At 47.7% G+C, this 13661-nt stretch overlaps 1 protein-coding gene across 1 annotated transcript; it reads left to right on the top strand.

The window, feature by feature from the left end:
- Positions 1-12788: 12788 nt before the first annotated feature.
- Positions 12789-13249, top strand: LOC119309520. The gene is made up of 2 exons (XM_037585529.1): positions 12789-12815; positions 12911-13249. Exons 1-2 carry the CDS (start codon positions 12789-12791, stop codon positions 13232-13234), a joined length of 351 nt encoding a protein of 116 aa, XP_037441426.1. The 3' UTR covers positions 13235-13249.
- Positions 13250-13661: the final 412 nt, after the last annotated feature.

The raw sequence follows: 13661 nt of genomic DNA, 5'->3' as shown, positions 1-13661 counted from the left end.
AGATGATGTAAAATGGATGTAAAATTAACATCACCAAAAACCACCTGACTACAACAGATGAGGTAAAAACTGTTGACTCTGAACTTAACTGTCGAAACTTAAAATTACTGTGGAATCTGAATGCTACTGTCAAAACTGAACGCAATGGTAGCATAGAGGTACTTGACATGTATTTTAGGGAGGGCCTGCAGTTCATCTTCAACCTGCACCCCCCTGAGCCGCCAGCCACCACTGGTCGAACCGCCGGCCCCAGCGCCGCCTCGCCGCCCCGAAACAGCTCGCCACCGTCGCCCGACCAACCCTCTAGGCCCCCTGCCCCCACCCTGAACCCTAAGATAGATAGTGGGGTACCTCTCATGCGAGCCCCCGTCCCTATTGCGGGTGGTTCTTCCTTAACTCCGGCGAGCCCCCCCAATCCCTAAAAATCGACTGACCTAAAAGTCGATTCAGTCAACTGAAGTGTGGCTTAGTCAGAGCAGAGCAGCAGCATGAGTGAGGGGGAGAGCAGCAGCAACAGTTGGGCGAGCGAGCAATCGAGCGAGAGCCGGAGCAGCAGCAGTAGCGCGAGCGAGCGAGCAAGAGCCGGAGCAGTAGCAGCAGATCCGGCTGGTATGGCCGCCGCCGCCGAAGGGGCCTTGCACTGGGGGAGAGCCGCCATGGAGATGTCGCCCGCGGCGCCGGTTTCAAGGTAGCCGCTCCATGGGGGTGCGGGATGGAGCACCGTCGGCGCCGGGAGGTCGAGTTAAGGAGAAGGTGCCATGCGATGTGTGTACAACCTCTTTGGTGGCGCCGAGTAGGCCTCGGCTTCGTCCGAGGAGTCGGTGAGGATGTTGCGGTTCTGGTGGAGTAGGTTAAGGCGGCGTTGTGGGGATGGAGCAGCCGCGATAAACGAGGCGATCGTCGGAGCAACTCCTTGGAGGTGGAGGATGGGGTGGCTGAACCGGTGGGGCGGCGAGATGGACGGCGGATCCTCATCCGGGGAGGTGGACGAGGGACGTCGAGCTGTTGTGGTGGACAACATCGTCAAGGAAGAGGCTCCAGTTGGGCAGTGGTGACGTGGCGGACGGAGGAGGGTGGGGTTTCTCGGGTGGAGCGGAGAGGTTATGGCGGCCTAGGATTTCGAATGGCGAAAAGGGGGCGATGGGAGGGGGTGAAGCATGACTTAGGGACGCGCTTGTCCAAAATGTAGGGTGTGTTACAAAAGTACCCCCCCCCACCGATTTGAACTAGTGGCCCTTTTGGCACAGGGTTAGACGGGGGATTTCGCGTGTCGGGATTTGGCAGCTGGAGGGAGATTTCGTGCGCGTTGTAATTTCGGGATAGCAAGGCGCGGGTTGTGAAGGCGCCAGTTTTAGGAGCACGATATCTGAATTTTCGGGATATAACAAGACGCGGGTTGAATTTTAGGGACAAGCCTAACGTGTAGTAATATTGTACTTGTATGTACCAAATCAATTCGCACTTCCCTCAACCAAAAAGAAAACGAAAAAAATAATACTATTCACACCACACAAAGAGAGAGTCTTGCCCCGTTTTACTATACAAATGCTATTCGAAGCTACTTCCTCCTTCCATCTATATAGGGCCTAATGCGTTTTTCTATGCTAACTTTGACCAAATATTAGAGCAACGATATATGACATACAACTTACACAAAGCACACTGTTAAATTCGTCTGTGAAAGGTTCTTTCAATGATATAATTTTCACATTGTGCATGTCATGTACTATTAATCTTGTCAATAGTCAAAGGCGGTCTTAAAAATCTCATTATGCCCTACATAGATGGAAGGAGGGAGTATGAATCCATGTTATGTCCGATTAATTTTTTTCGCTTGCTGTATAATGCATGTAACCTACTCATACCAACATTTTAGTGCGTTCCAAATGTCTACACTAACGATGCAATTCGAACTAAATTTGAATTTGTTTCTCTATTTCAATAAGAACCTACAATCATGATTGTTGCCAACTTCAACCATCATAGTTTCCTTGCTATCCGCCAGATATAAATCAGACGGCCTATAATGCAGGATGGTAGGCACACCATCATCAACAACTCCGTTTTTATAAGAGTAGAGATAAAATATATTAAATGTAGTATAACATGTTCATAACCACACCATGTGTATCACCGTTATATATATTCACACATGCGTCGATTTGAAACACTATGATAAATTCTTCAAATATCCGAATTCGCCTTTTATAATGAAGTATATATGATCTCTATTCGTCTTTTACACCCACACAACCATTTATCTTTGTAGCTAGCGCGAACTTTCTCTTGTGCATGCACACGCCCGCATCCCTCTCACCCTCCCTTAGCATTCTCTAGCTCCATCGCGCAAATTCGTCTTTTCACTTTAGGTCGTTCACCCATGGTGTGTGTAGGCCCCCCAGCTCCTTCTTTACGGCACACATCGATCGATATGCCTCTCTAGCCAGGTGTGCCTAGCACAAACACAAGCTTCCCCTCTTCTCTTGTCACCGTCCATGCCTCACTCCCACCACTCTTTTCATCATTCTCGTACTCGCACACTCCTCCCCCCTTGATAACCCACAAGTATAGGGGATCGCAACAGTTTTCGAGGGTAGAGTATTCAACCCAAATTTGTTGATTCGACACAAGGGGAGCCAAAGAATATTCTCAAGTATTAGCAGTTGAGTTGTCAATTCAACCACACCTGGAAACTTAATATCTGTAGCAAAGTGTTTAGTAGCAAGGTAATATGATAGGAGACATAACGGTAGCAAAAGGTAACAGTAGTAAAAGTAATGTTTTTGGTATTTTGTAGTGATGATAGTAATAGCAACGGGAAAGTAAATAAGCAAAGAACAATATATGGAAAGCTCGTAGGCAATGGATCGGTGATGGAGAATTATGCCGGATGCGGTTCATCATGTAACAGTCATAACCTAGGGTGACACAGAACTAGCTCCAGATCATTGATATAATGTAGGCATGTATTCCAAACATAGTCATACGTGCTTATGGAAAAGAACGTGCATGACCTCTTTTGTCCTACCCTCCCGTGGCAATGGGGTCCTTACGGAAACTAAGGGATATTAAAGCCTCCTTTTAATAGAGAACCGGAACAAAGCATTAACACATAGTGAATACATGAACTCCTCAAACTAGGGTCATCACCAATAAGTATCCCGATTATTGTCACTTCAGGGTTAACGGATCATAACACATAATAGGTGACTATAGACTTGCAAGATAGGATCAAGAACACTGATATATTGATAAAAACATAATAGGTCCAGATCTGAAATCATGGCACTTGGGCCCTAGTGACAAGCATTAAGCATAGCAAAGTCATAGCAACATGAATCTGAGAACATAGTGGACACTAGAGATCAAACCCTAACAAAACTAACTCGATTACATGATAGATCCCATCCAACCCATCACCGTCTAGCAAGCCTATGATGGAATTACTCACGCACGACGGTGAGCATCATGAAATTGGTGATGGAGGATGGTTCATGATGATGATGGCGACGGATTCCCCTCTCCGAAGCCCTGAACGGACTCAAGATCAGCCCTCCCAGGAGGTTTTAGGGCTTGGCAACAGCTCCGTATCGTAAAACACGATGATTTCTTCTCTCTAATTTTTTTCTCATCGAAACTCAATATATGGAGGTGGAGTTGGAGTCGAAGATGCAATAGGGGGCCCATGAGGTAGGGGGCGCGCCCCCCACCCTCGTGGCAAGACGGTGGGCCCCCTGGCCTTCATCTTTGGCAGGTATTTTTCTTATTTTCTGAAAAGTGTCTCCATGAAGTTTCAGGTCATTCCGAGAATGTTTGATCCTGCACATAAATAACACCATGGTAATTCTGCTGAAAATAGCGTCAGTCCGGGTTAGTTCCATTCAAATCATGCAAGTTAGAGTCCAAAACAAGGGCAAAAGTGTATGGAAAAGTAGATACGTTGGAGACATATCAACTCCCCCAAGCTTAAACCTTTGCTTGTCCTCAAGTAATTCAGTTGACGAACTGAAAGTGATAAAGAAAAACTTTTACAAACTCTGTTTGCTCTTGTTGTTGTAAATATGTAAAGCCAGCATTCAAGTTTTCAGCAAAGATTATAACTAACCACATTCGCAATAACGCATAGGTCTCAAGTTACTCATATTAATAGCATAATCAACTAGAGAGCCATAATAATAAAACTCGGATGACAACACTTTCTCAAAACAATCATAATATGATATAACAGGATGGTATCTCGCTAGCCCTTTCTGAGATTGCAAAACATAAATGCAGAGCACCTTTAAAGACCAAGGACTGAAGAGACATTGTAATTCATGGTAAAAGAGATCCAGTCAAGTCATACCCAATGTAAACTAACAGTAATGAATGCAAATGACAGCGGTGCTCTCCAACTGGTGCCTTTTAATAAGAGGGTGATGACTCAGCATAAAAGTAAATAGATAGGCCATTCGCAGAGGGAAGCGGGGATTTATAGAGGTGCCAGAGCTCGGTTTTGAAATAGAGGTGAATAATATTTTCAGCGGTATACTTTCATTGTCAACATAACAACCAAGAGATGGCGATATCTTCCATGCTACACACATTATAGGTGGTTCCCAAACAGAATGGTAAAGTTTATACTCCCCCTTCCACCACAAGCATCAATCCATGGCTTGCTCGAAACAACGAGTGCCTCCAACTAACAAGAGTCCCAGGGGGAGTTTTGTTTGCAATTATTTTGATTTAGTTTGCATAAAGCATGGGACTGGGCATCCCGGTGACCAGCCATTTATCTCGTGAGTGAGGAGTGGAGTCCACTCCTCTTGAGAATAACCCGCCTAACATGGAAGATACAGACAACCCTAGTTGATACATGAGCTATTCGAGCATACAAAACAGGATATTTATTTGAAGGTTTAGAGTTTGGCACATACAAATTTACTTGGAACGGCAGGTAGATACCGTATATAGGTAGGTGAGGGAGTCCTGGATTAGGGGGTCTCCGGACAGCCGGACTATCTCCATTGGCCGGACTGTTAGACTATGAAGATACAAGATTGAAGACTTCGTCATGTGTCCGGATGGGACTCTACTTGGCGTGGAGGGCAAGCTAGGCAATACGTATATGGATATCTCCTCCTTCGTAACCGACCTTGTGTAACCCTAACCCTCTCCGGTGTCTATATAAACCGAAGGATTTTAGTCCGTAGGACAACAATCACAACATACAATCATACCGTAGGCGAGCTTCTAGGGTTTAGCCTCTCTGATCTCGTGGTAGATCTACTCTTGTAACACCCATATCGTCAATATCAATCAAGCAGGGCGTAGGGTTTTACTTCCACCAAGAGGGCCTGAACCTAGGTAAAACTTCATGTCCCTTGCCTCCGGTTACCATCCGCTCTAGACGCACAGTTCGGGACCCCCTACCCGAGATCCGCCGGTTTTGACACCGACATTGGTGCTTTCATTGAGAGTTCCTCTGTGTCATCGCTGTTAGGCTTGATGGCTCCTACTATCATCGATAGCGATGCAGTCCAGGGTGAGACTTTTCTCCCCGGACAGATCTTCGTATTCGGTGGCTTTGCACTGCGGGGTAATTTGCTTGGCCATCTGGAGCAGATTGAAAGCTACACCCCTGGCCATCAGGTCAGATTTGGAAGTTTGAATTACACGGCCAACATCCGTGGGGACTTGATCTTCGACAGATTCGAGCCATAGCCGGGCGCGCCGCACTGTCGCGATGGGTATGACCTAGCTCTGCCACCGGACGGTACCCCAGAGGCCGCGTCCGCATCAGCTCCAACCCTTAGCTCGGAGCCAGCTGCGCTAATCAAGGACGGGTGGCTAGACACTGCCTCAGGGGCTGCAGTCTCGACGGCGATCGAGCCAAACACCAGCATAATCCTCTGTGCAGCCCGTGACTCCAAGGTGTCGGACTCTCTTCAGGACCCCGAACCATCTGCGCCCCTGCCAATCAAATCCGATTGGGCGCCGATCATAGAATTCACCGCCGCGGATATCTTTCAGCACTCGCCCTTCGGCGACATTCTGAATTCACTAAGGTCTCTCTCTTTGTCAGGAGAGCCCTGGCCGTATCATGGCCAACGGGATTGGGATGTGGACGACGAAGAAATTCGACGCCCACCCACCACCCACTTAATAGCCACTGCCGATGATTCAACCGACATGCTCGACTTCGACTCCGAAGACATCGATGGTATGGACAACTGTGCGGGAGGCGAAGAGGAACCACCGCCCACAGGGCACTGGACATCCACTTCATCATACGACGTATACATGGTGGATACACCAAAAGAAGATGACGAGGAACGGAAGGACGCACCGAAGGCTTATTCCCACAAGAAGCAGTGAAAACGGCGGCGCAAGCGCCGCCCCAAATCACGCCTAGCCAGAAATAACGATAACACAGACCCAGCGTTGGAGCAGGGCGAATCACTGTCGGACCACGGCAATATGGAGAATCAAACCGAACAAACCAATTCGGTTAAAGATAATAGTCCGGACGACACAACGCCGGACATGCACCCAAAGCAGCAGAATGCCCGTCAAAGGCTTGTTGCCACCGCAAGGAGTCTGAAAAAGCAGCAGCAAAGGCTCAAGGCTGCGCAGGACACACTCCAAATCAGATGGAGTAAAGTACTCAACACAGCAGCGAAGTACGGCGACAATCGCCCCACCAAGAGCTACCCAAAGCGGAAGTTGCTACCTGAATTCGATGAGGAGGCCTCAGACCCCTCACAACCAAAAATCAAAACATCCACCTGGACGGATAGACAACCTCACGGCCAACATAGAGCGGCAAATAATGCCACCCACAAGACAATACGCGATTCACCCGAGGGCTTTCACCAAAAGGACAGCGCAACCAGATCCATCTATGGACCACGCAAGCGCGCCCCAGCATACGATATAACACAACAGACATCCGAACAACACGGTACACCCAGATAAAGGGGTGCCGCACACCCCCTATGTTTCACCGACGAGGTGCTGGATCATGAATTTCCAGAGGGATTCAAACCTGTAAACATAGAGGCATACGACGGAACAACAGACCCTGGGGTCTGGATCGAGGACTATATCCTCCACATCCATATGGCTCGAGGAGATGATCTCCACGCCATCAAGTACTTACCACTCAAACTGAAAGGGCCAGCTCATCATTGGCTTAAAGGCCTCCCCAAAAACTCCATTGGAAGCTGGGCAGAGCTCGAAGATGCTTTTTGGGCAAACTTTCAAGGGACTTATGTCCGACCTCCGGATGCGGATGATTTGAGTCATATAACTCAATAGCCCGGAGAGTCAGCCCGAAAGCTTTGGAACATGTTTCTTACTAAAAAGCACCAAATTGTCGACTGCCCGGACACTGAAGCCTTGGCAGCTTTTAAGCACAGCGTCCCTGACGAATGGCTTGCCCGACACGTCGGCCAAGAAAAACCGAGAACAATGGCAGCATTAACAAGCCTCATGACCCGCTTTTGCGTGGCTGAATACCGCTGGCTAGCCCGATGCAGCTCCAGCGACCCCAGTACATCTGAAGTTAGAGATGGAAACGGGAAATCATGGCGCAACAGCAATAACAAACGCCGGAATAAAAGAGACAGCACGAGGAGCCCGACAGTAAATGCCAGATTCAAAAGCTCTCGGCCAGGTCAGCAAAAGCCGCCCCCTAAAGGCGTCAGAGATGAACTGGCCAGCCTAAACAAAATTCTGAACCAAATATGTCAGGTCCATAGCACCCCTGGCAAACCAGCCAATCATACCCACAGAGAATGTAGGGTCTTCAAGCAGTCCGGCAAGCTCAACGCCGTACACAAGGGGGAGGATACACCAAGCGAAGATGAGGATGAGCCTCTCAAGGAAGACACTGGGGAACAAAAGAAATTTCCACCAGAAGTCAAAATAGTAAACGTGTTACACATGATCAATGGCAGAAACAAAATGGCACTCCCAGAAAAATACACCCGAAGGCCTATCACCACGGAGTCCTGCCACTGGTCGTCTCAACCGATCACGTTCGACCATCGTGATTACTCAGCAAGTGTCCGGCATGCAGGATGGGCTGCCCTGGTATTAGACCAATAATTGACGGATACCACTTCACACGAGTCCTGATGGACGGTGGCAGCAGTCTAAACCTGATATACCAGGATACAATCCGCGAAATGGGGATAGACCCAACAAAAATTTGCCATAGCAATATTACCTTTAAAGGAGTAACGCCAGGCCCAGGGGCTCATTGCACGGGCTCCCTACTACTAAAAGTTATATTCGTCTTCCCCGATAACTTCCGTAGCAAACATTTAACCTTGCACATCGCTCCGTTTCAAAGTGGCTATCAAGCACTACTCGAACGCGAAGCTTTCGCTCGCTTTAACGCAATACCACACTATGCTTCCCTCACACTCAAGATGCCCGGTCCACGTGGCATCATTACAGTGAACAGAAGTATTAAGCGATCTCTTCGCACCGAAGAGCGTGCGGCTGCCCTGGCAGCCGCACACTAAAAACGGCCTCACCAACTAAAGCATTTAGCAGGTCGTCACGACCTCGGTCATGGTTAGACGAGTCCGGCGCAGCCGTATGCAATTTTTACCGGATCAATAATCACACCCCTATTACAAATACAAGGGGCTCAACGTGCGCAGACAAGCGGCAATTCTTACTTTCCTTGAATTATACATGATTTCTTTAAAAAACTATCTTTTTGGACGACAGCTTTTTCACCTAAGCTCCTCTCTTTTAAAGATAATCATCGTGCTACACCCATCCAGGATACGGCACAACGGAGACACAGGCGCAGACGTGCAGCAGGGACCCGCTCCAAGGATTCTTTTTAGATTATGACCCTGCGTAAACCTTTTTTACTGTCTCTTGTTGATACATATCCACCGAATTCTTAGCACAGTCGAGAAGGATGTTGGTGTCTTGGCATGTGGCCACGTCAGAATAATGCACGTACCTGGACACAAGGGGCTTCTTACGAAGGGCACTATCTAGGCCCGGTTTATACCATAAAGACCGAATACCTTAGGGAGTGTTCAGCGTCGCGAGTTTGGCCTTATATGCATCAGCTCCAAATCATTGTCTTTGGTCAAATGTTGGGTTTTCCCGGCTCCTGTGTTTTGGTGCCTTATGTTTCGCTTTACTAGCTAAGGTAGCACCAGGAGAACTACTGCGATTGTGCCCTGGTTCATCCGGACGAGCACCTCAGTAGAGAAAGCCGAAAACTGACTGTCATGATATAGCGTGAGACTGGTCAACCACTCGGTGACCTATCGGAATGTTTGAATTCCTCCGCCTTAATGAAGGGTCGTTTCCCGGCCGGGCATGTACGCACCCCGCAATCAGGAGAGTGCGGAGCCACCAGGGGCTATCTAGTAGCCCCACTGTCAAACTCCTATGGCTAAGTGAAAGTGTTAAAGCATTATAGTCCGGTTGCCTCGCTCACTACGCTATCACCTCCTTAATAGGACCAAGACGTTGGGTTTAAGTGTGAACACGTGTTTTTTGCGAACACCCCGACATTTTATGCGTGGGGGTTGAAGCCGATGGCTGCAATCTTTCAGGTTATACACAGGTATACATAAACGGCCGCACAGGAGGCATCATACTACTTTCAGGCAAAAGTATAAAAATAACCTTATAAAAATTCATAAAAGCATTGTGCTTACAATGAAAATACATATCACTCAAACATAATACTTTTCGAGCATTGGGCCTCTATCAAACGAGCACCCTCGAGAACCTCCTCGAAATAGTGCTCGGCAGCCACCCGGCCTATGGCCGATCCCTGCACCGCAATAGTGGTAGCGTCCATCTCTGCCCAGTATGCTTTAACACGGGCAAGGGCCATCCGCGAGCCTTCTATGCACGCCGACCTCTTCATCGCATTAATGCGCAGCACCGCATCAAGGCTGCACTAAGCTGAAATAGCTGTTCGGCTTTGGTCTTTCCGGCCATAGTTGATCCACAATAGACCTCATGGCGAGTCCGGACAACCTATTCAGTTCGGCCCATTCGGCTAGCTGGTTAGTCAATGAAAGCGGACGCTTTGGAACATGGAATTGCGTCCAGAACAGCTTGTCCACTTCACGATTTGTCTGACCTTGGAGTACTTGGCCGCATCGGTAGCGCTCGCCACCAAATCCATATACTCCCTCCGTCCGCCAAAGAGTGGACGTTTAGAGGCCAGCGTTTTTCCCAGAATAAGTGTACGTCTCCGTTGCGCTGGGTACTTTTGCATTCGCCCCCCTGGTCCACGCCTCGAGCGTCACTCCAGCGCAACTTAATCATCGCACGCAAACTCCCCAATCCTCTTCCTCTCCCCCAATGATACTCTCCTCCGATCCAATCCCAAATCACCGTCGGTCCAACCTCCAATCCAGGGCCTCCCCCTCTCACCCCAAATCGATGGCATCTCGTCCATATAAACAGCCGGCGAGGTGGCGTCCATCGCACTGGAGCCATGGCAGGCGGAGCAGAGGGCGGAGGAGCGAAATCCGGCGATGGCAAGCTAGTCAAGGCCGTCACGACGGCCGGCAGCGCACCACGCGACCGCAGCGGATCTGGTTCTGGGGGCCCCGTCCGTGCGCGTCCAGGCAGGTTCCGACCGTGGTCACCCTCGCCCTCGTACGTCAGTCGGCGGTGTCGGTTCGGTGTCGGAGCCAAGATTGTCGACCCGGATGAGGATGCAGTGGGTGATGGTGAAGCCGGTGTTGTGGCTAACCAGGACGGCGCGGCGGCAGGTGCTGGGCAAGATGGCACGGCAGCAGGAGTGCGTCCTGGTGCTGACCAGGATACCGCGGCTGCAGGTGCTGGGCATGTCGCCGAGAAGACCAGCAAGTAGTACTAGCTCTGTAAGTTTGGCTTGATGCAAATCTTGGCTTTTAGTTACTGGCGTTCAACTTAATGCAAGTCCTAGTGGTGATGTAGAGGGAGATCTAAGTATGGCTGTGTATCCTGAAAATTTCAAGTATGAACAATCTGTAGTGGTTAAATGACATACATGACTATGATGATCTGTTGCATAAATAAGGTGTTTTCTTGATGAATGAGTCCTGGTCTCTGAAGTGGTGACTATACTTTCTGTACAGATTTGGCATGAAAAGATTTGGCATGAAAATTACTTTGACTATTGAACAGATTTGGCATGAAAATTACTTTGACTATTGAAGCAAGAACTATTACAACTTCTAGTCGGCTATGATCTGCATGGCGCTCTCATAGAGTTCGCGATCACACCCTAAAACATCAGGTAGATTTCTTGTACGCTCTAGGCCATCCTTGTACATGTGAGGGATCTTGTAGTCATTGCCTCCACCTATCTTCATTACCTCAATTAAGCAACTCTGTAGTGTAAGGAAAATCCTGTTTATCTTATCGGCATCATAAGCATGATATTCGTGCTGCACATTGCTGATTAGCTCATCTAAATTATTAGAGACTAGCCTATCTGACATGGATTGTAGTGAAGAAAATAGGACAAGGTCTAGAGCGTTCATATCCGGTGAGTTCGCAGGCTGTTGCATGAGGCGAATATCAAGCCCAGTTTGGGCAACGGCACTAAGAAAACCTGGGTCATTACTTGGGACATGTGAGGGTGCATTGTCTTGCTGGATCCATATAGTCTCACCAGCGAGCTCTTGAGGCCAAACTGCTTGAATAGCTGGTAGTACCTTTTCAATCAAAAACTCCCTCGATGTATCTCTCCTAACACTGATTGTTTTGGTGATCAACGTCCCTCTTGGACAATTATCACTTTTCCTTGGCGCTGGCTCCTACAACCAACAACGCAACTCAAGTTAGATTAAGTATGGATGTGTCTAATAAATAAAAGAGTAAAGGTTGAAATTCACCTTTTTGATAAACGGCCAAATGCCTATCTTTCCATCAAAAATGCAAATACCTTCTGCATTATATCTAGGCTTGCCAATTACAACCAAAAACATTATTTTTCCAATGGAGTTTTTATTTTGCACAGTCCTATGTGGGTTTTCTTCTGATGGCAGCTTGTAGAATTTCATGGTCTTTTGGGTGGTGTTAAACCACTTTTCATCTAAATGTAATATGTTACGCATGTCCTTGAATGTGGGCTTATTTGGCAAACTTTGCGTGTCAAACATAGAGAGACAATGCCGTAGCCTAGCCTTCATGTTTGCTTCCTTCAAATATGGCTTGAGTGAGCTGGAATGCCTATCTAGCAAGCCTTCCGTAAACATCCTATGTAATGTGCTTTTCTTCACACCCAAAGCTCTTGCAAGACTACGTATAGTTCTCCTTTGACTCCGAGGAATCTCTGGAACCCTACCAAGGTCAACTACAATCCTTTTGCGACCACAATTTTTGGGCTTCCTTGATCGTACATCAACGGGTATGCCTTGTCGAAGACACTCCTTCACCCTCCTCCAAACGCGTCTGACCTTGTACACTGAAACTTGGAACATGTTTGCAACTTCTCTGGTTGTGGTCTTCTTTAATCTCCGGTCGACACTTCTTGCTAACAATTCTTCATAAATACCAGTCCTTTGCAAATTTGTTAAATTCTTGTATTTGTCTTCATTATGAACTTGTTCATTATCTTCTTGCTCCACATCCATGTCTTCATCTGGTGCTGAATCGTACATGGCTTCATGCGGTTCTGAATCATCAAGCTCTTCTTCGTCAAACTGAATCTCTATATCTCCGGCATACACACCATAGTCCTCCGGGTCAACATGAAGGTTATCTAGAGCTTCATCCATTGCTTGCACTTCCTCTTCCATGCTCTGGAAAAAACCACCATGGTCTTCAAGTTCATCGTCTACAAGGTGAGGTTATGTGAGTAGTTGAATAAGATCATAATTAAACATTCAAATGTGCTAACTAAATTGTTTTACTAACCTGATTCATCTGATTCATGCAGGTCCTCTTCTCCATGGGCAACATCGGCCTCATGTTCCTCTTCTTCATGGGCAATGTCGGCCTCATGTTCTACATGAAGACACCATCAGGATTAGCTACAGTATGCAGAAGAATTGAACATGTGCATATGGTCAAGATGTACCATGGTTCATGTTCAGATCGAAGTGATGTCCAGCCAGTGGTACTTCTTCATGCAAGGGAGGCTCATGTTCATCTTCTCCAGCGAATTGATGGCCGGCCTGGAGTACTTCTTCATGCAAGTGAGGCTCAAAACCAACCTGGGGTTCTTCAAGCAAGGCAGCCTCATGTTCGTCCTCTACGGTGAAGAAGAAACATCAGCATGTGCACATGTTCAAGAGGAACAAATGAAAAGATGATCAAGATGTACCTGGGTTCATGTTCAGATCGAAGTGATGACCAAACTGGAGCACTTCCTCATGCAAGGGAGGCTCATGTTCATCTTCTCCCTCTCCTGGTGCTATATTCAAGTCAATGGCCATGGTCTGTGTGTGTGTTGTTTTACTTGGTGCAACTGTGCTGGCTTTATAGCTGGGAACAGACGCTTCATCTACTGAAATTGTAAACTTGGCGCCTCTAATTTCTGTAATCTGGCGCCTCTAATTTTTAGTACTAGTTGTTGCTGGCGGGAAGTACTGTGGCGGGAGCAAAATTCTATTGGTAAAGTTCTGTTTTACTTCTCCCTTCTCATTTACTGCTGCAGGAATCGAAGCAGTAGCAGAGGTGTGGCGCCT

Source organism: Triticum dicoccoides, chromosome 1A, assembly GCF_002162155.2.
Source record: "Triticum dicoccoides isolate Atlit2015 ecotype Zavitan chromosome 1A, WEW_v2.0, whole genome shotgun sequence".
NCBI lineage: Eukaryota > Viridiplantae > Streptophyta > Magnoliopsida > Poales > Poaceae > Triticum > Triticum dicoccoides.
This window is presented reverse-complemented; position numbering and strand designations above follow the sequence as displayed.